Raw genomic sequence first — 26,428 nt, 5'->3', positions numbered from 1 at the left:
ATGCAGTTACCGTGTCACACACTGAGTTGTGTTGCCATGGGAACCTACATGCATTCAGTTGGTGATGCAGAGAAACCATCAGTATGTTTTTATCCTTTTTCCTGATTTGCTTTCCAGTCTGTTTACACTGCTTGTACTGCCGTTGATGGAACACAGATTAGAAAATGGATTATTCTGTTGGTATTTATCTCAGAGAATAATTAGTCAGTAACATTAATTCCACTTTGATTCGTCCCAAGAAAGATGAGAGATTTCCAGGTCTCCTTCATTGCTCTTGTACAATATCACATGTATATAAATGAAGTTTAAAGTTACAGAGCTCTGATGTACAGCAGTCACATTAGAAATAAGTGCTTCATTGAGGGTCACTGAGCAGGAAAATACATACACTAACTTCCAGCATTACCAGTTTTCTAGCAGCATTCATGTCTTGAATCACCTGCAGTGCAATTTTTATGTTCTCTTTATTCTCTTTTTCCGAGTCTGTTTTCTGTGCAAGTTGATTTGTATCAGTTTTAGGTGAACTTGAAAAGAGCTAAAAGTCAACTGTTGAGTTGAAATCTGTCCTCTGTGTTGGCTGATGAACATATAGGACACTGTGACACTTGCATATAGAGTGGTATCCTAATTAAGATGTGTTTGGTGTCACAGGTGATTGGCAGGAGGAGGAGAGTCTGACAGAGGAGCAGAGGAACGTTGTCAGCCATTTTGTCTGAGTTCAACACCGGAGGAAAAATGGATTCTTCACAAGAAGTGAGAAACATATCACCATAGTATGATCATCGTTAATTTATGATTTGGAATGTCTAAAGTTGTCTAAAGGGGGGATGGGTGGCGGCGAATATTCGGATCTCAAAATTAATATCCGGATACCACCGTCATGACCGAATATTCGGATATTCGGGTCCAGCCCGAGCGACTCGGTATCCGTACATAATGTAGACATGCACAACACAGTCCTGTGCTCAGCCCAAGCTAAATTTTTTATTAAAAATTTCATCCGTTGGAAATGATACGACTGAGCAGCCTTGACGATGTACTGAGTTCTCTGAGGGCTTTTTTTGTTTCATAATTGCAGTTAACCAATTAAAGCCGGGCACGCATTACCGCTGCTGGCAAGCATGCTTCATTGTGCAGCAGCGACCAGAAAAGTTCAATACAAAGTTACGAGGCAGCGCAGCAACACGATCTGTACCCGGAAACAGGATCAGTTATGCATATGCGCGAGTTTGATGCATTTCATTGTCAAGAAACAGCTGATTAGCGCAAAGAAGAAAAAAAAGACCTATACGCTTTCCCGGCGTCAATGATAGAACTGCACAACAGCGCTCCCGGGTTTAATGATAGAACTGCACAACAGCGCTACTGCGGTAATGTGTTCCCGGCTTAAAGGGATAGTTCGGGATTTTTGACATGAATCTGTATGACATCCCCATCAGCAGTGTTGTTCATTCACACAGACTTACTGCTGACAGCATCCAGTGAGCAGAGATCCTGTCCGGTTTTGGTCCAGATGAAGGTAGTCCGGCAAGTTTGCTGGGGTCACGAAAATAAAGCGTTTTCTTCTCAAACCAATATGTGTTCAAAAGAGTGATATATTTGCATTACAAAACCGTTGTCCACGAAAAAGTCAGACCTCGTAAACGCTTGGCACTATTTTCTCTCCCTTCATATCACTCCGCACTGCCTCCAGCGAGAAGCCGCGCAGGTTTCACTTTGTTTACTGCTCGTAAAGTTAACAACAACATGTTTGACTACGACAGCGATGATGAATATATTGACTTCAGCATTCAGCCAAGGTGTATGAGGCAATAATAAGTTTGCTGATTTTCTCATTTTATTCTTATGTTATTTACAGTAAATATAATTTTTGCTGTAACTTTTGAATCTTAAGTTTACATATTGGTTTAATAGTTATTTCAGAGTAATGCTAATTGAATATGGTTATTTGTTTATCTTTTGGACTGGAACAGACTGTTCACTTTATGTTTAATTTTTGGTGGTACTGCAGCTTTAAGAGCCTGCAGCTTGGCTCACTAGAACTTGAGATTATGCTGAGCAACGCCAGGTTAGCAGTGGAGACACACGGTTTTCTTACCGTGTCCCGTTCTGTGTTGTTTTGAAAGCCTTTTTTGTGGATTAATCAGCAATACAACGTAAATAAATACATTCTTGTTTTTTCATCATAACCTGGACTTGGACTGGATTGTTCAATACAACTGGGATTGGACATGAGTAAACCAGAGATAACTGTTAACTAGCATTAGCCAGTACACAAGGGGATATCTTTATGAACCCGAATATTCACCTTATTCAAGAAGTGAGGCAGGGCGGCGCCATTTTTGAGATCGACTTCCGGTTGACCGTCTTCGCACTACAACAACATCGAGTCCTCTCGCTACTGTAGCTACTTTTAACTGTTCTTTTAAGTGATTTTAACATGTTTGGCATCAATTGCGCACAACTGGGGAACGATGAAGCTTTCTCTCTCTCAGAATTGTTTAGAGCACGGAAAGGTTAGATCTGAATGCTGCGGACCAGCTCATGGCTATGTAAACACACAGCTTGCATCGGTCACTGTCAGCGCAGCTACAGCGATTCTGCCAAAGTTCAGTTTCCACTAAAGACCTAGCCGTGCCATCAGTGAGGTAAAAAGATACTCTCTGCTATTTTGAAATGTTGTTATGACTGCGGTTTGGTCAGAATCAGTTTTTTGTTGCTCCAGGGAATTAGCATTAGCTTGTGACAGGGCTAATAACACAGTAAACCGCAGTAGCTGTTTCAGAAATGACAATAACAACCTACGTTTGCACAACCACATCGTATATACATGAATCAAATAAAGTTTTATTCAAATCAACATACCTTCCATAATATCGCAGCAGCATGACTGCAGGACCGTCCCAACCCAGCGATACAGGAGCATCCCGTGGTCTCCACCGCTTCATCAGCTGTCACCAACACCCACCATGTGTGAGGAGGTATTAGCCTGACTCGGGCTGACATTAGCTTTAAGAAATGTATATTCCCGTTCTTGATGTAACAGAACAGCGCCGACTTTACCACTGTGCAAATGTTGATAGGCTTCAGTGCTCTTATAATTCCTCATAGCCGAGCGATCAACGCCAAGAGACAACACGAAATAGTTAAAAATATCGCCATACATGACTTGTGGCCACTTTTTCATGTCATCCTCCCACTCTGTAATAAGTCGCGGATGAGGCAGACTTGATCCATTTCTGTTTTTTAAAGAGGTTTTCGTTTCTTCCCACATCACTTTCTCAGTTGTAAACACCGCCCTGACCGAGTTACCGGAAGGGCTACTCAAAACAGGAAGTCCCACCCGTTAGAAAATGGGCGGAGCTGAATAAAGTGAATACTGAAGCCGAAATTCACCAGATTGAGTTAGAACGGGCAGAGAGAGAGAGAGAGAGAGGGGGTGGAAACGCTTTATTTTCGTGACCCCAGCAAACTTGCCGGACTACCTTTGTCTGGACCAAAACCGGACAGGATCTCTGCTCACTGGACGCTGTCGGCAGTAAGTCTGTGTGAATGAACAACACTGCTGACGGGGATGCAGGGTTCTCGCCAGGATTTTTTTTCAGCGTAACGGCAGGTCCTCCTGCACACGCGCGCGCGCGCAATAGACGGGAACGTGCATGCGCAATAGACGGGAACGGGTCAATCGACAGGAAAGTACGGCTGAGGTGGGGAGACATAAATTAACCTAGATAGGCACCTAGTTGATAAAAACAAACGCACATGGCGTTATCTGTCAAAATAACAGCGCAGCGGCCCTAATCACAGTGTTAACCCTTCCTGTTCGGCCCCCGACCGTGGTCAGGAAGCCCGGGGTTAACCCCCTTCACTTCTCTCTCCCTCGCTCTCCCCCTCCCTCCCTTCCCTCCCACACACACATGCTGCTCTCTCTCCCACTCTTATGACGGAGCCACACACTAATAACAACTGCGTAATCTTTGAAATGCGCTGGCGTAGCGGCCCTAATCACAGCGTAATCTTTTAAACTGAGCGTAACGGGCCGTTAGACAGTGTAACGGGCCGTTATGACAGCGTAATGGGCCGTTACGCTGAAATGCGCTGGCGAGAACCCTGGGATGCCATACAGATTCATGTCAAAAATCCCGAACTATCCCTTTAACTCTTTAAGCTTCAGTCAATTCCAGCCGTTTTCAGTACAAAAAATCGCTAATATTCTATTTTTGAATTAAAAAAATTACGAAAAATACAGGGAATATTGGACGCACATCGCGAGGTGCATTTCCTTGAAAACGACCGATTCGTGGATTTTATACCGACTTCAGGACATGTTTTGGACAAAATAGTTTACTGGCTTGTGTTGTCTGGATGTAAAAGGTTGGATTATGGCCGTTTTTTGTGGAATCTTTTTTTTGTGTGTAATAATGAACCCGGAAATGTGAGTCGCGCTGTGTGCGTTGAAGCCGTGTATAGAGAACGGATGGATGAATATTTGTTTTTGTTGGACAAATGTGTTTTTCTCACCCGCTGTGGTAATCACATCTGAAAATGGTTTTTACCGGCGGATTCATGAGAATCTAAGCTTTCCATCGGCGTATAGTGTTTGTATAATCGTGTTTGCAGCCGTCGGACATTCTTGAAATTCCTATGCAAATTAGTAGGTGTACCGCCGGTGGTACACCTACGACGCACTGAAGCGTAAAGGGTTAAATGGGTTAAATCACTGTGTCTGTTTGTGTCTTTGTCTGTTGCTACAGCAACATGAAAACAGCAATGGAGTGAGACATCAGAAATCTGCGGAGGAAAGCAACGGTTCCCCAACAACACCAAACAGAGTTGAATCACTCAGTTGTGAGCAATGCGGCAAGACTTTTATCACAGCAAGAAAGCTAAGAAATCACCAACGTATTCACATTGTGGACAAACCATTCAGCTGTGATCAGTGTGGGAAGACTTTTCTGTACAAGAGTTATTTAACAGAGCATCAATTCATTCATAGTGGAATTAGACCATTCAGCTGTGATCAGTGTGGGAAGACTTTTCCGTCCAAGAGTCGTTTAACAAAACATCAACTCATTCATAGTGGAGTTAGACCATTCAGCTGTGATCAGTGTGGGAAGACTTTTATTTACCAGTATCCATTAACAATACATCAACTCATGTACCATGGAGTTGCACCATTCAGCTGTGATCAGTGTGGGAAGAATTTTATTCAGAAGGGTGATTTAACCACCCATCAACTCATTCACCATGGAGTTGCACCATTCAGCTGTGATCAGTGTGGGAAGACTTTTATTGACAAGAGTCGTTTAACAAGGCATCAACTCATTCACAGTGGAGTTAGACCATTCAGGTGTGATCAGTGTGGGAAGACATTTACTTACAAGGGTAATTTAACACAGCATCAATTCATTCATAGTGGAGTTAGGCCATTCAGGTGTGATCAGTGTGGGAAGACATTTCCTGACAAGAGTTATTTCACAAAGCATCAGCTCATTCACAGTGGAGTTAGACCATTCAGTTGTGATCAGTGTGGGAAGACATTTACTACCAAGAGTAGGTTAGCACAACACCAAATCATCCACAGTGGAGCTAGACCATTCAGGTGTGATCAATGTGGGAGGACTTTTAATTCCAAGGGTACTCTAAAAACTCATCAACTCATTCACAGTGGAGTTAGACCATTCAGCTGTGATCAGTGTGGGAAGACATTTACTCACAAGAGGACTTTAACAAACCATCAACTCATTCACAGTGGAGTTAGACCATTCAGCTGTGATCAGTGTGGGAAGACATTTACTCAAAAGAGTAAGTTAATAAGCCATCAACTCATTCACAGTGGAGTTAGACCATTCAGTTGTGATCAGTGTGGGAAGACATTTACTACCAAGCGTAGTTTAGCACAACACCAAATCATCCACAGCGGAGGTGAACCATTCAACTGTGATCAGTGTGTGAAAACTGTTACTGGACATGAACAATTATTGAGCCATCCATGCCCCCATTCTGGTAGACAGCTGTACCGCTGCGACTACTGTGAAAAAACTTACAAGCACCAACAGACCCTAAAATATCACCAACGCATCCACACTTTAAATGATGTGTGCGTATGTGATCACTGTGACAAACTATTTGGAAACTTCTCACAGTTGAAAGCTCATGCAGTTACCCACACCAGGGTTAAACCCTACCACCGTGACCAGAAGGCTAAAGGCTTCAACAACACTGGAGTCGCTCACCAACGTGACCATGCTGGGGACAGACCCTACAGATGTGATGAGTGTATTAAGACTTTTATAACTTTGGGTTCCCTGAAACAACACAGATCAAAGATCCACACCAGAAAGAAAGCAATCAATCAACGTCACAGTAAGGTATGTAAAGGTTGTCTCAGCAACAGTGTACACACTATTGTGCATTGGACATTTTGGATATTGTTGTGAATTTAGTGTGATGCTGTTTTGAACAACTGTGGCCAGTCTAGACACAGAAATCTGGTCCAGGTCAATCTGGGGATGTAGATAAGATTGTGAATTCTGACATGATCAGCATCAGCACAAACTCGTTCTCACCACATAATGTTGAAGAGACATCACATCAGTGTTGAGTACTCTACTGGGATGTTGGATATTTAGTGAATTTAAACCCAGCTTAACTTATCAGTTGCTTTCTGGCCTCATGTCAGTGAGCCTCATGCAAGTCTCTGTCACAGCGCTCCTTTATTAGCTAAGGTTCCGCAATGCTCTGTGCTTTCCAACACAGAACAGTCTTGAGCCTAGATATGAAGAGTAGATACGCCAGCCCATTGTAGCTGCCGGTTAATCGATGCGCCTTCGTGGCAGCCATCTTGAAGGGGGCAAAGTTCCCATCCAAAGCAATGCATGTACGTTGAAAATATATCATAATTTGCTCATTTCGCAAACAATTTTCGTGTGGTTTACTTTATTGTCAACGTCAAAACATGTATTATTAATAGAAAATGTGTGATCTGAAACAAAAAACACTGAAAAAGGCTTTCTACAAATGTAACCTGCAATTTTAGTTATCATATTCTTTAGGTCCAGAGGCCAGGGACTCTTTTCAGTTTAGCCATTACATATATAAATGTAAATGCCTGGATACATAGAAAATGTTTTGGGATCAAAAGATGTAATTGTAAATGTAATCTATTTATTTATTTATTTATTTCTTATTAAGATTAATTTATTATTATTTATTTATATGTAAATATATACATATATTGACTGTCATTCGGTATCAGGACGAAATCCTTGGACCCATTGTCAGACCCTACATTGGTGCAGTGGTCCTGGATTCCTTCTGGTGCAGGACAGTGGCCAGTCTTATGTGGTAAGAGAATTCATACAGTTCCTGGAGGATGAAGGAACTGATACCATTAGCTGGCCCCCATGCTCAACTGACCTGAATCCAATAGAACACCTTTGGAACATTATGTTTTGTTCCATCCAACACCATCAGGTTGCTCCTCAGACTGTCCAGGAGCTCAGTGATGCCCTGGTCCAGTTCTGGGTGGAGATACCCCAGGACACCATCTGTCGTCTCATTCAGAGCTTGTCCCGGCATCGTCAGTAATGCATACAAGCACATGGAGGCCATACAAACTACAAAATACCATTTTGAGTTGCTGCCAACGAATTTCAGCAAGATGGACTAGCCTGCCACATCAGTTTTTCACTTTGATTTTGGGGTGTCTTGAATTTAGCCCTCCTGGGGGTTGATAATTTTCATTCCCATCAAACAATGTGATAAGCAATGATAGCATGAATAGCATTCTGAACAGGATAAACAAGGAGGATAAATTGGGTTACATTCTGGGAGATTTTAATGTTAAACTCCTAAATTTTGAAACTCATATTCCAACCAAAGAGTTTTTAATTGTACTTCAGGCAAATTACTTTTTCCAGCAATCTCTAAACCAACCAGAATAACAAAAAAAATCTGCAACTCTTATTGACAATATTCTAATCAATTCATTTAAGTTTGAAACAAATTCTGGTTTAATATTTACAGATATAGCAGATCATTTACCAGTGTTTCATATAGTAAATTTCGACTGTAATTTTAAGGAAATAAATAAAGCTCCATTAAACATTAGAAATTTTAGTAAATCTAACAAGTCAAAATTTCAAAAAATGTTACAGGAAATCTCGTTTGGTGAAGTATACAAAGAAAATAATCCAGATCTTGCATACAATGTTTTTATGAAATTGTTTAATGAATGTTTTACAAAATGTTTTCCAATATTATCTTGCATCAATGCAAAGAGGAAAAAAACACCTTGGTTTACTTCTGGACTGAAAAAATCTTCAGTAACAAAAAATAAGTTGTATAAAAAGTATCTTTCATCACCAACTCCATTAAATCTAGCAACTTATAAGTCATATAAAACCAGGTTTGTTCACCTGCTTAGATCTGCTAAGAAAAATTATTACAGTGACCAATTTAGTAAATCTACAAATAATATCAAAAACACATGGCAAATTATCAGTGAATTATTACAAAGAAAAAAGGCAGCAACAAAGTTTCCTTCCTCATTTGTGGATGGTGACTCTGTTCTGACTGATCCATATGAGATTGCTTGTCATTTTAATAATTACTTTTCAAATGTTGGTTCATGTTTAGCTGATAAGATTAAAGATAGTAATGTTAGTCCACTTGATTATATTATTAACTCTTTTTCATCTATAGACTGTTTCGACCCTCCCGATACTAATGAAGTTACTGAGATAATTTTGGAGTTAAAAAATTCTGCTCCAGGGCATGATGGCATCAGTGCCTCTTTAATTAAAGATGTCGTGACTCCAATATGTAAACCATTGGCTCACATATGTGGTTTGTCAATGACAACGGGCATTGTCCCCCAAGATTTAAAATTAGCAAAGGTGCTCCCACTTTTCAAATCTGGTGATTCTCGTTTATTTTCCAGTTAGAGACCTATATCAATTTTACCCTGTTTTTCAAAGGTTTTAGAAAAATTGGTTTATAAAAGATTGCTAAAACATTTGAATGTACATAATATTATTTATCAATATCAGTATGGATTTAGAAAGAATTATTCCACCTACATGGCACTTGTTGAGTTAACTGATAGAATATATAGAGCCATAAATAATAATGAATTTTCAGTCGGAGTATTCTTAGATCTTTCAAAAGCATTTGACACTGTGCATCATGATATTCTATTGAATAAACTGTACAAATATGGTTTTCATGGAAATATTCATCAATGGTTATATAATTATATAAAAAATAGAAAACAGTATGTTTCAATGGATGGTTATGATTCAAATGCAAATAGTATGTAATATGGTGTTCCTCAAGGATCCATTTTAGGGCCGTTACTTTTTTTGGTTTATTTTAGCGATCTAGCAAAGGTAACTAATTCTACTGTCCCGATTCTATTTGCAGACAATACCAATTTACTAATCTCTGCTAAAGATCTAACCACTCTTACTAGTAAATTAAATGAAGATTTATTGAAGTATTCTGTATGGTTCCAAGCTAACAAGTTGTCTTTAAATGTTAAAAAATGTAGTTTTATGGTGTTTGCAGGGTATAAGAAATATAATTCTGAGAGAATCAAAGTATGTATTAATAATGATCAAATTGTCAAAGTTTCATCAGTTCGTTTTTTTAGGCATACAGCTTGATGATAAACTCCAATGGAGAAACCAGATTGATATTGTTAGTAATAAAGTTGCAAAATCTCTTGGGATATTAAGGAAAATTCGAAATTATGTTAATAATTGTGTAATGTTAACTTTATATTATTCTTTAATTTATCCTTATCTTTCGTACTGTAATATCGTCTGGGGAAGTACTTTTCCAAGTTACCTTGAAAAAATCTTATTGCTACAAAAGACTTTTTTTCGTTTAGCAACATACTCTAATTATGATGCACCAAGTGCCCCTCTTTTCTGGAAATTAAAATTGTTAAATATTTTTGACATCAATATTTATCAAATTTGTACTTTTGTGCAAATGATTAATCAAGGTAAATCTCCCCCTTGTTTTTGTAAATATTTTGTTAAGAAATGCCAAGTTCATTCCTATAACACAAGACAAGTATCAACTTTGCATCTTCCCAAATTTATGAAAAATAAAAAGGTACAATTTTCTTTTGGATATCCAGGAGCTAAATTATGGAATGAATATGGAGGTTACTTCTCTTCAGGTAGTTATAAGATTCTAAAAAAACAATTACAACTAAAATTCAAACCATAATAATTAATATTGTGTTATGGGTTGTGAAATGGCCAATCTTCTGTTTTATTTTGTTAATTTACCTAATAATATAGATTTGACTGGCTTATTCTTCTATGTCTCTGAATGAGCTTTGTATGTAGTTAAATGTATTTTATTGTTAGGGGTGTGGCCTAATGCATAAGCCCGAATGGGTTTCTGTCACACTCCATCATATTGTTTTTATTCATGCATTTGTATTTCACAGAAGCGGTCAACTTCTGTGCTCTTTTTTTATGTGAAATAAAATGAAATGAAATGAAATGTGGCATCTTTCCATGCCTAACACATCATCCAGTCCATATCAATGTAAATATCCAGTTTGTTTTTCCCCACATTGAACTAATGATGTGTTTTCAAAGTGTTCCTTTAATTTTTTTGAGCAGTGTATATGAGTTAGGCTTTATAACTACTATTGATAGTACTGGTGGTATGAATAGTAATGTGACTACTAGTAGTAGTAGTGGTAATACACCAAGTACTGCTGCTGAAACTGTCTCTGCTACTACAACTTGTAGTACTATTACAAATGCTGACACTACTTCTACTACTATAACGGCTATTTATTCTACTACTGCTGCTTGAATTTTTGGTATTACTATTACTACTGCGTGTACTTTTAGTATTACTACTACTGCTTGTACAACTATACTACAGCGACTAATAATCGTCTGGTGTTTGATTGTCCAGCTGTGAGCTTGCGTTAGTGTTTTGCTAGCGGCTAACTGGTTAGCTCTCATAGACTCTGAACAAGATTTAACAATGAAAAAAGAACCACAAACTATTCTTACCTATGGAAAATTATTCCAAGTTTCCTTGTCTCCAACGTTCGCCTTCGTGTGCAATTAAATGCAGCGCAATGATCCGGCATTGTTCGTTTTTTTGTTTTCGCCCCATACAGTCCAATGGAAAAAGCTGAAATTTTGACCCGACAAGCCTTGTGTCTCCGTAGGCACGCCGCTTTGAGGGGCGTGTTGTATTTACTCTTCATATCTATGGTCTTGAGGGTTTGGCAAGAAACTCCACCCTGTGGTTCCACTAGGTAGTGCAGCTCATCTGCAATAGCTGATGTGTGCATTATGGAGGGACACGTTATAAGCAGATACTAACTATTTCATGACTCACCTTGGATCGTGAGCCAAAAGCGCTTTATCGAGGCATCTCTATTTTAAACCCCTGCAGCCATTTTCTTTCTATATGATTGTTAATCTTTCTGGAAGCTCAGACAACTGAATGTTAAATTACAACAGGTCAGAGTGTCTTCAGATGTCTGTAGTAGTGCTTTGTATTTCAGGCAAGGCCGCAGCTCTTCAGTGCTGCAGGAAACCTTGACTTACACTGTTTGTGTTTTTCCCCCCAAGCAGGGCGGCACAGATATGCACACTAGCCACAAAGTGAATGCCTGCCAAGAAGATCAGAGATCAGGCTCCACAGAATTCAGGTGTAAACTCTTGTTTTGTTTCTTGGTTCATGTTGCACATGATTGATCATGTTTTAATCATCTCTGTTTCTATTTTCTGATGAAATTTCCTTAATTTCTACCACAAACAGTCCCTCCAGGAATTTGCGATGTTACGATTGCACGAATTCACGCAAAATCAACCAATCTCTGCAAATTTTGTGCGGCCTTGCAATTTTGTCCAATTACCGCAACTTTCCCACAATTTTGGCCCGCCTCCCATGAGTTCCACCAATCATAGCAGCTCCCAGCGCAAAGGTAACGCACGGACGTCACCAAATTCATTTCCTTGTTTATGGTTTGAAGATGCAGACATGTGCGGTACTAATGTCTCTCATTTACCAACAAAACTTACAGCTGAAGACCATGATAGACAATTAGTTCTCTGATGTTCTTCACCAAAGCGGAGCTAAACTGTTTTACACCCGTGCAATATTGTGGTGGAATACAAAAAGAAGAAAAAAATCATCGATTGATACACTTTTTTTTAAACACGAAACATATTTGAATGGCTGAAATGATCAGACAACAGACCAGACAAATCACCATGATGGAAACTGTTGCATCCAGATCCGTTAGAGCACTGAAAGAATGAAGGTGAGTTAGATTATTTATTCCACCAAAGAACACGGCGGAGTTATGTGACAATCGGCGTGTGTGAATCCTTCCTCTGTTATCAACGTTACTCAAAAACAGACTAAAGGATTTGAATGAAATTTTCCGGGTCGTTCAGAAATGACACAAGGACCAAGTGATTAGATTTCGGCAGTGATACAGCTTAAAGTTTGGATCAACGGATTTGTTAAGGATGTCCCATTGAGGTAGTGGCACGGCGTCTGATAGCAGCACAGTAACCATGGCAACAAGTGAACGCTACCTCATCGGCCTGTTGACGATCACATGATTGTGATCCTACTACAAATCTATCTCTGTGGACGTATCGGAAATTACACAAGGAACAACTGAATAAATTGTTGGGGCGTTTCTGAATCCCATCAATTCCCGTCGTCCATTACATATTTAGGTCACGCGAATGGGTATGTACAGTGCCTATTGTAAGTATTCACCCCCTTTGATGTTTTACCCTTTTATTGCTTTCATAAATCAATCATGGTCAATAAAATTTAGCTTTTTTAAGAAAAAAATATTGGAAAAAACTTTAATGTTAAAGTGAAAACAGATTTCTATAAAGTAATGTTAATGAAAGAAATTGTTTGCATAATTATTCACCCCCTTCATGTCAGTATTTAGTAGATGCACCTTTGGCTGCAATCACAGCAGTGAGTCTGTGTGGATAGGTCTCAATCAGTCTTGCACATCTGCCCACTGCAATTTTGCTCCATTCTTCTTTGCAAAATTGCTCAAGCTCTGTCAGGTTGCGCGGGTATCGGGCATGAACAGCCCTTTTCAAGTCCAGCCACAAATTCTCTATAGGATTGAGGTCTAGGCTTTGACTCGGCCACTCCAGAACATTTACCTGGTTCTTTTTTAACCATTCCTGTGTCGCTTTTGCAGTATGTTTTGGATCACTGTCTTGCTGAAGAATAAATCTTCTCCGAAGACGTAGTTCTCTTGCAGACTGAAAAAGATTGTCCCCCAGGATTTCAGTGTATTTTGCAGCATTCATTCTGTCCTCTATCTTTACAAGCCTTCCAGGTCCAGTTGCTGAGAAACATCCCCACAACATGATGCTGCCACCACCATGCTTCACAGTGGGGATGGTGTGTTTTTGGTGATGTGCAGTGTTTGGTTTCCGCCAAACATGACGTCTTGTCTGATGGCCAAAAAGCTCAATTTTGGTCTCATCAGACCAAAGAATCTTCTTCCACTTGACCATGGAGTCTTCCACGTGCTTTTTGGCAAACTCTAGTCGAGATCTAATATGACTTTTCTTCAACAGTGGCTTTCTCATTGCCACTCTCCCATAAAGCTTTGACCGGTGAAGAACCCGGGCAGCAGTTGCTACATGCACAGTCTCTCCCATCTCAGCAGCTGAAGCTTGTAACTCCTTCAGAGTAGTTGTAGGGGTCTTGGTGGCTTCTCTCACTAGTCTCCTACTTGCACGGTCACTCAGTTTACGAGGGTGGCCTGATCTAGGCAGATTCACACAAGTGCCATATTCCTTCCATTTCTTGATAATTGATTTCACTGAACTCCGGGGGATGTTCAGTGCCTTGGAAATTTTTTTGTAACCATCCCCTGAATTGTACTTCTCAATAACCCTTTCCCTGAGTTGCTTAGAGTGTTCTTCTGTCTTCATGGTGTAATGGTTCGCCAGGAATACTGATCAACCACTCTCTGGACCCTTCAGACACAGGTGTTTTACAACTCAATCACTTGAAACACACCCACACCACTCAGGTGATCTTCATTTCACTAATTGTGAGACTATTGGCAACAATTTGATGGACCTCTATTGAATTAGACCATTAAATTAAAAAGGGGGTGAATAATTATGCAAACAATTATTTTTATTTGTATAATTTTCTTTCGTTAATATTACTTTATAGAAATCTGTTTTCACTTTGGCATTAAATAGTTTTTTCCAATAAATTTTTGTGTTAAGAGAGTCAAATTTTATTGACCATGATTGATTTATGAAAGCAATAAAAGGGAAAACCATCAAAGGGGGTGAATACTTATGATAGGCACTGTACACATGCAGAACACACACCTGCGTTCAGCACAAGGTAATGGACAGTCTCCGTGGAGGACTGTGCTCTCTCAGTGCTGTTCTTGTTACTTGACATGACAAGCCGCGAGCGTGTGTGTGTGAACACGTGTGTGCCAGGATATGAAATTAACTTTTTATGCCACTGACAGATATGTCCAAATATGATTCATTCAATAGTAAATGATCATTTTGTGCCGCATATCTACCAGCCAATTCATGTTAAACCAGTATCTGGCTCCTGCAATTTCATCACAACAAATAAGCTTAAAACATCGCAACTTTTATCACAATTTTTTAGAAAAGCTGCCATGAATTCAGGCATTTTGGGCCACAATAATCACAAAGAACACCCGCGAAATCCTGGAGGGACTGTGCAAAGTAAAAATAAAGGATCAGCAAGTACAGTGCCTGTAAAGCGTATTCACCCCACTTAGAAGTTTTTCCCCTGTTATGCTTTTAATCCAGTAAAGAATGAGTGACCAAGGAAGAAAGAAGTGAGGAGAGAGGAGAGAGTTTTTGAAACAAACCTGTTTTGAACATCATGTGGAGAGATCGGAGTGTTGTAGGGCACCATATAATCTACATCCTCCGCCCAAAGATGAGGAGCACATACGGCTGTGGCTGAAAGCGCTAAACTTTAAGTGTCCACCGAAGCGCCCTTATGTATGTTCGTTTCGTTTTGTGGACAGAGAGCCGACAGAGGAGCACCCTTACCCCGAGAAATGGCTCGGCGATGATGCTCCAGTAAAGAAGCTACGGCAGGCTTTGAAGAGGTTGTCAGATCGGGGTGAGGGAGATATTGTTTTGCCTGACGTAAAGTTCCTATGATCCATGCTGTGATTACATTTAATGATCAGTTATGAATAATTAACTGAAACAATTTCTAAAATTACATTTTAAATTTTATTAAGATGGTGGTTTTGAACACTGTGATCAGTCTTAATGTAGCTTACATTATTTCTGGATACTTGTAAGACTTAAAGTTTGCAACGTATGTCAGTCTCAGTATTTTTAATTCTTGCTAGTCTGTACTGCTTGTCATTATGGTGAACCTTAGCAACACTCACATGACCCGTGGATGTTCTGGTTGAAGCTGAATTCCTAATAAAAAAACATTTTCATTGTGTTTTTTGTAACTTAGCTATGACAGTCACCGTCAAGGATGCAGAGGAGAAGGATGACCACATTCACATGCCTCCTCGTTGTGATGTGGAAACTCAGTGGGAGGGTCTGTCTGTCTCTGAACACAGCTATGCTGCAAGATCGTCACTCCATCTGAAGCCTCATACGCCGACTAAAAACCTTTAAAATCCTTTGTCAAACATTTCCTATCACCCTTACTCCCAAAGCTGAAAAAATTTTAAGAATTTGTGCAGCCCTGTACAACCTTAGAAGTGACATCATTTCTGATGTAGAGGAAGAATGAGGACATAAGTTTTGCCACTAAGATGATCAGATGTTACCTGTACCTAAGTTCAGTTTTATAGATAAATAGTTACTACTTTTTTATAGGTTGGTTATTCAGAATCTTTACGATATATAGAATAATCTTACCTGTTTGTAAATAGTCATTTTTATTAATCTTTGCAGTGAAGAATGATTTTACCTGTTTGCAAATAGTTATCTGTATAAACCTTTAGAATATGAAACGTTCTTACCCATTTGTGAATTTTAATTGTCATAAATCTTTACAATTGTAATAAATCTTACAATATCTGACCTGTTTGTAAATTGTTTTTTATTAACAAATGTTATAAATGTGTTTATGTTACAAATACTTATTTTTAAAACACTTACTGCTGAAATGACTGAGTGTGGCCTTAAGTGTAGACATCAACACAGAATTTGGTTTAAAAAAGTAATAGAATTTATTTCTGAAGTGAAAGATTGAGATAAAGGAAAAAGTGCATTTTTGTAGGAAGAAAAGAGTTTATGCAGGATGCTGGCTGGATTGAAGCAGAGGCGGGTTTGGCAAGCAGGCAGGCAGACAGACAGAAAGGTATGCAGTGTTCCTAGGGCAGAGGGAAAAAAGGTTGAGTGTCAGAATACATAAATAAGAAAGCAATGTTGTCTAAAAAAACAAGGAACCTGGGAACAAGACTAACTTGAACAAGAAATCGGTACTCAATGGTGAAAAGCTGGGATTGACCCACTAGAAATTACATGTGCTAAGAAATAGCTGTTGTGCACAGAGAATATGAGCTGAAAGAAGGCAGGTAAGGTAGGACAGAAAGCATACATTAATCATTGAACATAAAGAACAGTAGCGCATGTTTTTAGCTCTTTTAAGCCAAAAAACCCACACATATTACACAACTTGCATTTACTGAAACAGATCATGAATTTAACTCATAACTAATCTCACTATTTTTGACTTTTACACTATTATTACACTATACTCCAGTTACGTCAATACTGTCATGTGACATGTGTCATATGAGATCTCCGGCCACTTTCTCATGTCATCAACCCACACTGACATGGTCGATGGATGAGGGAACGCAAGACCATCCGTTCTCCTAATAAAATTTGCAGTTTGTTCCCATTTTACAGCCCCTGATGTCGCATCTGTTGACATTTTGATGCTTTAACTCTGCGGAGCCAGCTGGCCGGAAGTGAGAAGACAAAATGCTGAACTACAAAGAATTAAAAGTGGGCGGGGCGAAATAAGGTAAATACTTTGGTGCACTGCTGTAGGGAGCAGGCTGAAAATCCATGTTTGAGCTTCTACACCATGAACTTACTTTGTTTTTTAAAAAATGAAATTGTAGTTTATGCACTGTTAAGGGTTTTGTTGTTGGATTGTTTTAAATGCTCATTCATTACATTTTCCTTTGCTTGCTTCATTTAAATCCACATCCACTGGTTCTTTAGCATAAAGTTTTAGCACAGTATATCAAATGGTCTAGCAAACAACCAAATGAACAACAGACCAATAAACCAAACAAACAAATCAAGCAACCAACCAACGAAAACAAGCCAACAGACAGAGCAAACAACCAACTAACCAAACAACAGACCAGACCAACCAATCAACCAACAGACCAACCAAGTCAACCAACTGACTGACCAAACAAACAAAACAAACAAACAGATCAAGGAAACAAGAGTTAGAGCTTTCAGCTGTGATCAGTGTGGGAAGACTTTTACTCAAAGGCGTGATTTAACAAACCATCAACTCATTCACAGTGGAGTTAGATCTTTCAGCTGTGATCAGTGTGGGAAGACTTTTACTCAAAAGAGTACGTTAAGAAAACACCAAGTCATACACAGCGGAGGTGAACCATTCAACTGTGATCAGTGTGTGAAAACCGTGACTGGACATGAACAGTTATTGATCCATCCATGCCCCCATTCTGGTAGACAGCTGTACCGCTGTGACTACTGTGAAAAAACTTACAAGCACCAACAGAGCCTAAAATATCACCAACGCATCCACACTGGACATGATGCGTGCGTATGTGATCACTGTGACAAACTATTTGTAAACTTCTCACAGTTAAAAGCTCATGCAGTTACTCATACCAGGGTTAAACCCTACCACCGTGACCAGAAGGCTAAAGGCTTCAACAACACTGGAGTCGCTCACCAACGTGACCATGCTGGGGACAGACCCTACAGATGTGATGAGTGTATTAAGACTTTTACAACTTTGGGTTCCCTGAAACAACACAGATCAAAGAGTCACACCAGAAAGAAAGCAATCAATCAACGTCACAGTAAGGTATGTGAAGGTTGTCTCAGCAACAGTGTACACACTATTGTGCATTGGACATTTTGGATATTGTTGTGAAATTTAATGCAGTTTTCAACAACTGTGGGCAGTCTAGACACAGAAATCTGGTCCAGGTTAATCTGGGAATGTAGGTAAGATTGTGAATTCTGACGTGATCAGCATCAGCATAAACTCGTTCTCACCACATAATGTTGAAGAGACATCACATCAGTGTTGAGTACTCTACTGGGACGTTGGATATTTAGTGAATATGAACCCAGCTTAACTTATCAGTTGCTTTCTGGCCTCATGTCAGTGAGCCTCATGCAAATCTCTGTCACAGCGCTCCTTTATTAGCTAAGGTTCCACAATGCTCTGTGCTTTCCAACACAGAACAGTCTTGAAGGTCTGGCAAGAAACTCCACCCTGTGGTTCCACTAGGTAGTGCAGCTCATCTACAATAGCTGATGTGTGCATTATGGAGGGACATGTTATCAGCAGATGCTAAGTATTTCATGACTCACCTTGGATCGTGAACCAAAAGTGCTTTATCGAGGCATCCCTAGTTTAAACCCCTGCAGCCATTTTCTTTCTATATGATTGTTAATCTTTCTGGAAGCTCAGACAACTGAATGTTAAATTACAACAGGTCAGAGTGTCTTCAGATGTCAGTTGTGGTGCTCTGTATTTCAGGCAAGGCAGCAGCTCTGCAATGCTGCAGGAAACCTTGACTTACACTGTGTTTGTGTTGTTGTTGTTTTTTTTCCCCAAGCAGGGCGGCACAGATATGCACACTGGCCACAAAGTGAATGCCTGCCAAGAAGATTGCCCAATGCCGGGTTCAGTACAAGTTCCTGAAGTCGTCCACAAACTTAAAGTCCTTGAGATCAGGCTCCACAGAATTCAGGTGTAAACTCTTGTTTCGTTTCTTGGTTCATGTTGCACATGATTACCTCCGCCAGGAGGTTATGCAATCACCAGAGTTTGTCTGTTTGTCTGTCTGTTAACAGCATAACTCAAAAAGTCATGGATGGATTTTCACCAAATTTTTACAGAATGTCCGGAAGAGTAAAAGTAACAATCGATTAGATTTTGGAGGTGATCCGGATCACCATCTGGATGCAGTGTTCGTGTGTTTTTTCAAAATGTATCTAGAAATGAATAAATCAAAAACAATATCAACATATAACAAGTTTTGCTGAAACACTGAATATGGAACAAGCAAAGCTTAATACTATACAATATACAGTCTGCTACATATAAGAACAGGTATACATTTAAATATAGAATATCATATATTTTCAAATTTTGTTTTTTGAGTCCTTTCACTACTAAAAATATGTATTTTTTCTGAGTCTTTATAGTTCTTTATATTTCCCTTGAAAGCTAAATTTGATTACATATAATTAGAAATGGCGACTTTATTTTTTATCACTATTATAATTTCATTTTTTATTTAATAAATTAATAATAACACACTTTTGTTTATTTGTTTATTATTAGGATCCCCATTAGCTGTACTCTTAGGTCAGCTAATCTTCCTGGGGTCCTGTTTAAAAACAGCATTTTAAATACAATACAATTCATACATATGTCAAAGTTACAAAAATAAAATTAAAAACCATATATATATACACACACAAACAATGTTAAAAGTTCATCCTGTGACTTACAAGCTTCAAAGTTTATCCAAAGCAATTCGCCATCCTTGCGCAATTAACAAATTAATTCTAACATCTGTAGTAAACCACTCACTTAAATAGTAACAGATTTTAGTTCATTTTACAGTATATAGTACCGTAAATTTTGCTTAAGTTGCTCATATATAAATTTTAGATTTTCATACTTTAATATTTTCCATGTAGCCATCATAAAAGCAGCTTTTGTCCTGTGTTCCACCTTTAACCAGTTGAGTTGGGCGTGCATAGAGTTCACATTAGTTCTGTATGGACAACGCAGAGCTAATCGTGCTGCCCTGTTCTGCAATAATTGAAATTTATAAAGACTATCCTTATTAGCGCTAGCCCAGATTAACTGGCAGTTGTCCAGTTGTGAGAGCATTAAACGCTTTATAATTTTAGCAAATTTGATGTAATGTAATTTTTACACCTTCTCACGACTGCCAAAGCCTTGCCCATTTTTTTCACCATAACTTCAATCTGTGTGGACCAAGTCAATTTATTATCAATATGAACCCCTAGCAACTTTGCTGCTGTCACTTCCTCTATTAATGTATTGTTTATAAAGAGTGTCAAGCTGTGTTTTGACTTTAGCTAATGACTGGAACCAATTGTTATGCTTTTGGTCTTGCCCACGTTAAGAACCAGTCTGTTGTCTGTTATCCAATTTTCTACGGCATTTAATTCTTTACTGAGTATAGTATTAAGTTCGATTGATGAAGAGGCAGATGCATACATTGTAGTATCGTCAGCATACATCACCAATTTTGCCTGTTTTGTAGCCAATGGCAGGTCATTTGTAAAAATAGAATAAATTAAAGGGCCTAAGCAGCTTCCTTGCGGAATTCCGCATTCTACGGCTAAACAGTCTGACAGGCTTCCATTAAAGAAAACCCTTTGTCTTCTTTCTGTTAAGTAGCTCCTAACCCAGGCAACTGCAGTTGGAGAAAACCCATAACATTTCAACTTATTAAGCAGAAGGTCGTGGTCGATCATGTCGAACGCTGCAGTGAAGTCTAATAGAACTGCACTGCACATCTTCGTATTGTCTAGTGCCTTGTACCAGTCTTCTGTCATCTGTATTAGAGCAGAACAAGTTGAATGTCCTTTCCTATATGCGTGCTGCGAGTTTGTAATTAAATTATTATCATGTTTGCTTATTTGTTAAGTGGAATTAAATTTTCCATCTTCCATAGTTAATTAATCCTGACCAGACCGGTTTTATAAAAAATAGGACACCCTGCACTAATATGAGGGCCCTGCTTAATTTAATTCAGCATACAAATCGTAACAATCAAAAAGGCCTAATTATCTCTCTAGACGCAGAGAAGGCCTTCGACCGTGTCGAATGGCCTTACCTGTTTGCAGTTTTGAATAGATTCCTATTGGGTACAAATTTTATACAGCTTGTGAAATTGCTTTACCATTCTCCCAGAGCGAGTGTATTGGTAAATGGTGTTAAATCATCTGAGTTTCCTCTGGGTCAGTCAACCCGACAGGGTGATCCCATTTCTCCTTTAATCTTTGCATTGGCAATAGAGCCGCTAGCTGAAGTTATCAGATCTCATAAAAATATTTATGGACTTGAAATGAACAATCGAAACTTTAAGATTGCACTCTATGCAGATGATATATTGTTGTTTGTTTCTAACCCAGAAATGTCAATTCCTAAATAGATGACAACAATGGAAACCTTTTCATCTTTTTCTGGCTATAAAATCAACTTTGGTAAATCAGTTGCACTTCCCCTTGGTTATGGCAAAGATCCTCCAACTTTAACTAACTTTCCATTCTCTTGGTCTACCTCGGGATTTAACTATTTGGGGATTGATGTCTCTCCATGTGTTGAGACAACATTGAAACATAATTTTTAATTATTTATTGAAATATAAGTGTTTGTAAGAAAGTTAAAGATGACCTTACAAGGTGGAAAGATCTACCAATTTCGTGGATGGGGAGAATTAATTTGTTGAAAATGAATGTCTTTCTCAGAATTCTATACCCCTTGCAAATGTTGCCTATATATTTATCTAAGAAGAGGGTTAAAGAAATTGAAAAAGAGTTTTCTACATTTATCTGGAAAGGTAAAAGAGCTAGGTTAAAGATGGTTCTATTGCATCTAGCAAAAGACAGTGGGGGAGTGGCTCTTCCGGACATCAGGATGTACAACTGGGCCTGTCGTGGTCGGACTATTTGAGAGTGGATACAGACTTACTTAAATGAAGAGACTGATCCTATTGAATCCGGAGCTTGTGCCCCATTTAAGCTTTTCGGGGAAATCACATCTAAGAAAATTTCACCTGAAGTGCATCGTAATCCCATTCTGTTTAATATTGTGAGAAGTTGGCGAGATATGTCTTTACATGTAGGACAGAAAGATTGCTTTTCACTTTTGTTCCCCCTGTTAAACAACCGCCAAACCGTTTGTTTAGTGTCTTACAATGAAAATGACTGGCATAAATCTATCCAGGATATTCAGTCTGTGTTTGTGAGTAACAAATACAGAGAAATGCAATTCAAAATTTTTCACAGGCAGTATAGAACACCCTACATTTTAAATAAAATGAATCCCTCCTGGTCCTCTTCTTGTTTGAAATGTAAGCAGGCACTGGGTACATACATTCACTGTTTTTGGTCTTGTCCTAAAATATCCACATTTTGGTCTCGTTTTGCTAAAGAGATAAGTGCAATTTTGAAAATTAAACTTTGTAAAGATCCTGGTCAGTTTCTTCTGGGACTGCCCTCAAAAAACGTTTGTCCAACTCCCAAATTAATGAAAAAACTTCTGGCATTGGCTAGAAAGTGCATCTTAAATAAATGGATTATGGAAAAAACCCCAACAGTTACAGATTGGTAGAATGAGATTTATCGAGTTATGCCAATGGAAAGAATTGAACCAAGATTTGTTCACTGATGTGTGGCAGCCCCTTCTTGACCATTTGCCTGGAAATGTAAGAAACACAGTGATGAAAGATTCGGGTATAACAGCATAAAATTGTGGATTGTTGCACTCACTCTGCCCACTGTATGGAAATAGTAGAATTTCAATGGTACTCTTTTATTTATTTATGTTTCTAAGTTGTAATATCTTTGTATAGCCTGCTCTGTGTGTTTTTTTGTGTTTTTTTTCTGTGTTTTTTATGGTTGTATGTTTTGTATACTTTTATTTTGTTTTTGAAAACTAAATAAAATCTTATTAAAAAAAAAAAAATTCCATCTTGAAGAATCAGAGCTTTCTCTTCTTCGGACAAGGTTTGTCCTCTTCCCATGGCAAAAATTTATTGTAAAATTGAAAATAGAAAAAATATCTTTTGTAAAGCAGTAAAACTAATGTTTTATTTTTGGTCTTATCTATTTGTCGCAATTTTTTAATTATATTTGATTAAATTAAGCCCTAAAAGCAAATATAAAGAACAATAAAGACTAGAACGAAAAAATACATATTTTTAGTAGTGAAAAGACTCAGAAACAAAACTTGAAAATATATGATATTCTATATTTTAATATATATCTGTTCTTATTATTACAGTCAGCGACCGAGTAAAACATTAACAATATAAAGTCATGAACAGTAACTTTAACTTCTTTCAAACTGATTTTCTCGAAACAATATAAAAAAAATACTTTGAGGCCAAAGTTTGACCATTAGAATAACGTAAAATTACTAATATCCTCATTTAACCGCTACAGAACCATCGGAGCCAGCAGTAGATTTCAAAAAGTCTTGCCGAGATATGGCTGCTCACGGCGGCTACAGTGAGGCTGAGCCGTCTATCCTGGACGCTCACATCTCTCAAACAGTAGGAGCACATTTTTAACCAGGCTTTATCTTGATAAATTGACCACAGATTTGATGTTTATACAACTACTGTCTCGCCTATTTCGCTGCCGCTTGCAAAATAAGCCCTCGCTCTATTTTTTACCCTGATGTATTAATTTCCTTAATCTGTTCTTTTTTAAATCCTTTTTTTTTAAACTTTACTTTAATTCTGTTTCATTACCACATGCCATTGAGATTGTGTTGCACAAAGTTCTGTTAACAATTTATCAATAAAGGGGAAAACATAAATATAAATATTTCGCGGGGGCCTTCCAAGATGGCCGAGTGAGTAAACACTTACTGCCGAGCTCTGCATGTGGTAGTTTGACAACGGTAAACCTACGATATCAACTCAGGTATTTCTAAAGGTTTTTCAGTGCTTGATTGGAAGATAGTCTGGATCTGACGGGTCAAGTGGCGATATGTCGAACCGTGACAATAAGAGACCAGGCAGCTCCAGGACGAAGCTACCGCTAGCAGCTAATGCTAACCACGTGGCTGCATCGGTAAACCCGCTCGTCGACAACTGCCATGATTATACGGCTGTTTCACTAACTCTCCCGACTATGGAGGATTCGATGGAGGAATTTCCACTTCTACCCGTCTCACCCAGTCAGTCTCCGGCACCGAAAAAAGCGATGCACTCCAAGGCGGAAAACGTGGATGTTGTTGATACTCTGTCACAGCTAATAAATAAGAGAATGGATGACCTCACGCTGCAGATTGCAGGTATCAAAAAAACTGTCGACTTTGCTTGCGAAGAGATAAAACATGTGAAAGGCAGAGTGAGCGCTTTGAAACAGAAAATCTCCAAAGGAGAGGAGCGCATGGACACAAACCAGCAAAGGATCATTGACCTCGAACGATATTCCAGACGGTGGAACCTCAGGCTCTTTGGGGTTAAAGAGGCGGTTAATGAGGATATACGGAAGGTAACAGTTGAGATCTGCCAGGCTGTGCTGCCTGAGTTTAAGAATCGTCTTCGTGATACTATTGACACCATGCACCGTGTAGGTCCAAAGCGCCCCAACGTCTCCAGACCGAGACCTGTTCTCATCCAGTTCATCTCCCGTATGACCAGAGACACCCTGTGGAAAGCAGCGACGATATCTTCTTACCTAAAGGGGAACCGTGACCTGAAGTTTGCGGAGGATCTCTCCAAAGAAGACAGAGAACGCAGGAACAAACTGTGGCCTATCATCGAGAAGGCTCGCAACGACAATAAAAAAGCCTACTACGTCAGATGCAGAGGATGTGTTGAAGGGGTAGAAGTTTTTCCGTGATCTGGACAAAGAAAACTGAAATATACTTGGGTTTTACAGCCGGGTTTGTTTGGCCAGTTTTTCACGTTGGATTTCTGTTCTAGTATTGTTGGAAAAATAATGTTTATACTTTACCAAAAAGAAAAAGCACTGTACTTCATACTATAATGGTGTTCTCCTTATGTTTTTCTATCTGCACCTTATTTTTATACTCAGGCACCTGAGTTGTACTCAATTACTGTGTGTGTGTATATATATATTTTTTTACCGATTTATATTTGAAAACAAATGCTATGCTCGGTCCCTTACTGAGGGTCGTTACTGGTTAAGCAATTAATACATTTTACTTCTAATTGTTCAACTTTGTTTTTTGCTTATACTGTTGTTCTCTATTATTTTCCTTAATGCCAGGGGGTTAAGACAAAATTGTAAACGTAAAGTCTTATTTTTGTTTGCTAAAAAATTTAAAAGTGATTTTTCTTTTTTTCAAGAAAGCCATTCTGTATCTGCTGATGTGAACTTCTGGAAGTCCCAGCGGGGTAACGATGCATGCTATTCGCGTGGTTCGGAGAGGTCTGCTGGGGTCACAACCCTCAAAGGTAATTTTGGTGGCACGGTCTTACATTCAGATTGCGACTCTTTAGGACATTATATTTGTCTCGTCGTTGAATATAATCACTCCATTCTTGTAATTGTGAATTTATACGGGTATAATACCATGCCTGAAAATGATAATTTAATTCATTCTTTAGACGCTAGGATTACTTTTGGCTTTCTAAATACCCCAATTCAATTTTGCTAATAGGAGGAGATTTTAATATTGTGTTAAATGGCACCGTGGATAGATGGCCCCCGACACAAAATCTTAGGTCTAATTTGACAATGGAAGCATTTATGGATAAATTTAATGTGACAGATATTTGGAGAGAGAAGTTCCCTGATGAAATTCCGTTTACCTGGAGTAACCGTTCCGGTTCGAGAAAATCACGTATTGATTACTGGTTGATTTCAAACAGCCTGTCCAAGGATAGTATTGCGGTCAATATCCTTACGACACCTCTTACTGACCACAGAGCAATATACATTAATTTGCAACTTTTTCCAACTGATAAAATTAATAGATCGTCGTATTGGAAATTAAATAGCTCACTTTTGAAACATACTGTTGTAAAACACGAAATTATGCAACTAATAGAGCATTTTAAAGACAAGGCAAATAATGAGAAGTCCTATAGTGCAAATTGGGAACTTTTTAAATTTGAGACGGGCTAATTTTTGAGACAGTACGGAGCTAAAATAGGTAAGTTAAAGGCAGCAGCAGAAGAAAAACTAATTATGGAAATCTCTGCAATATATCAGTTACCATCAAATACAGTCTTGGAGGAGGATAAATTACAAATTAGATCCTTCCAACTTCAACTTGATGAGATGTACCGCCAAAAAGCTAAAGGAGCCTTTGTTCATTCAAAGAAAAAATGGATAGAGGAAGGAGAGCAGAATTCTGCTTACTTTTTCCGCTTAGAGAAGCACAGATCTAAAACAAATATGATCCATCAGCT

The 26,428-nt window shown here is 38.7% G+C and overlaps 1 protein-coding gene across 46 annotated transcripts in view; it reads left to right on the top strand.

The window, feature by feature from the left end:
• Window positions 1-26,428, top strand: part of LOC110969424 (zinc finger protein OZF-like) — a 76,633-nt gene that overhangs the window by 30,469 nt on the left and 19,736 nt on the right. For 3 of the 46 annotated variants that reach the window (XM_051955000.1, XM_051954995.1, XM_051954999.1), the window contains 5 exons: window positions 652-753; window positions 4,755-6,371; window positions 11,622-11,701; window positions 15,083-15,180; window positions 15,535-16,112. The exons of 17 other annotated variants lie outside the window; for them this stretch is intronic. In XM_051955000.1, the coding sequence (XP_051810960.1) occupies window positions 736-753; window positions 4,755-6,371; window positions 11,622-11,701; window positions 15,083-15,180; window positions 15,535-15,701 (1,980 nt within the window). In that variant the 5' untranslated portion in view covers window positions 652-735 and the 3' untranslated portion in view covers window positions 15,702-16,112. Of the gene's footprint in view, window positions 1-651; window positions 754-4,754; window positions 10,525-11,621; window positions 11,702-14,858; window positions 15,181-15,534; window positions 16,113-18,880; window positions 19,074-26,428 lie in introns of those variants that run through there. 26 more of the 46 variants (XM_051955003.1, XM_051955002.1, XM_051954998.1 and 23 more) reach the window with 19 other exon arrangements.

The sequence above is a fragment of the Acanthochromis polyacanthus genome, chromosome 10 (genome assembly GCF_021347895.1).
Source record: "Acanthochromis polyacanthus isolate Apoly-LR-REF ecotype Palm Island chromosome 10, KAUST_Apoly_ChrSc, whole genome shotgun sequence".
In the NCBI taxonomy this organism is placed as follows: Eukaryota; Metazoa; Chordata; class Actinopteri; family Pomacentridae; genus Acanthochromis; species Acanthochromis polyacanthus.
The sequence above is the reverse complement of the archived record's forward strand: the minus strand, read 5'-3'. Positions and strand labels throughout refer to the sequence as shown.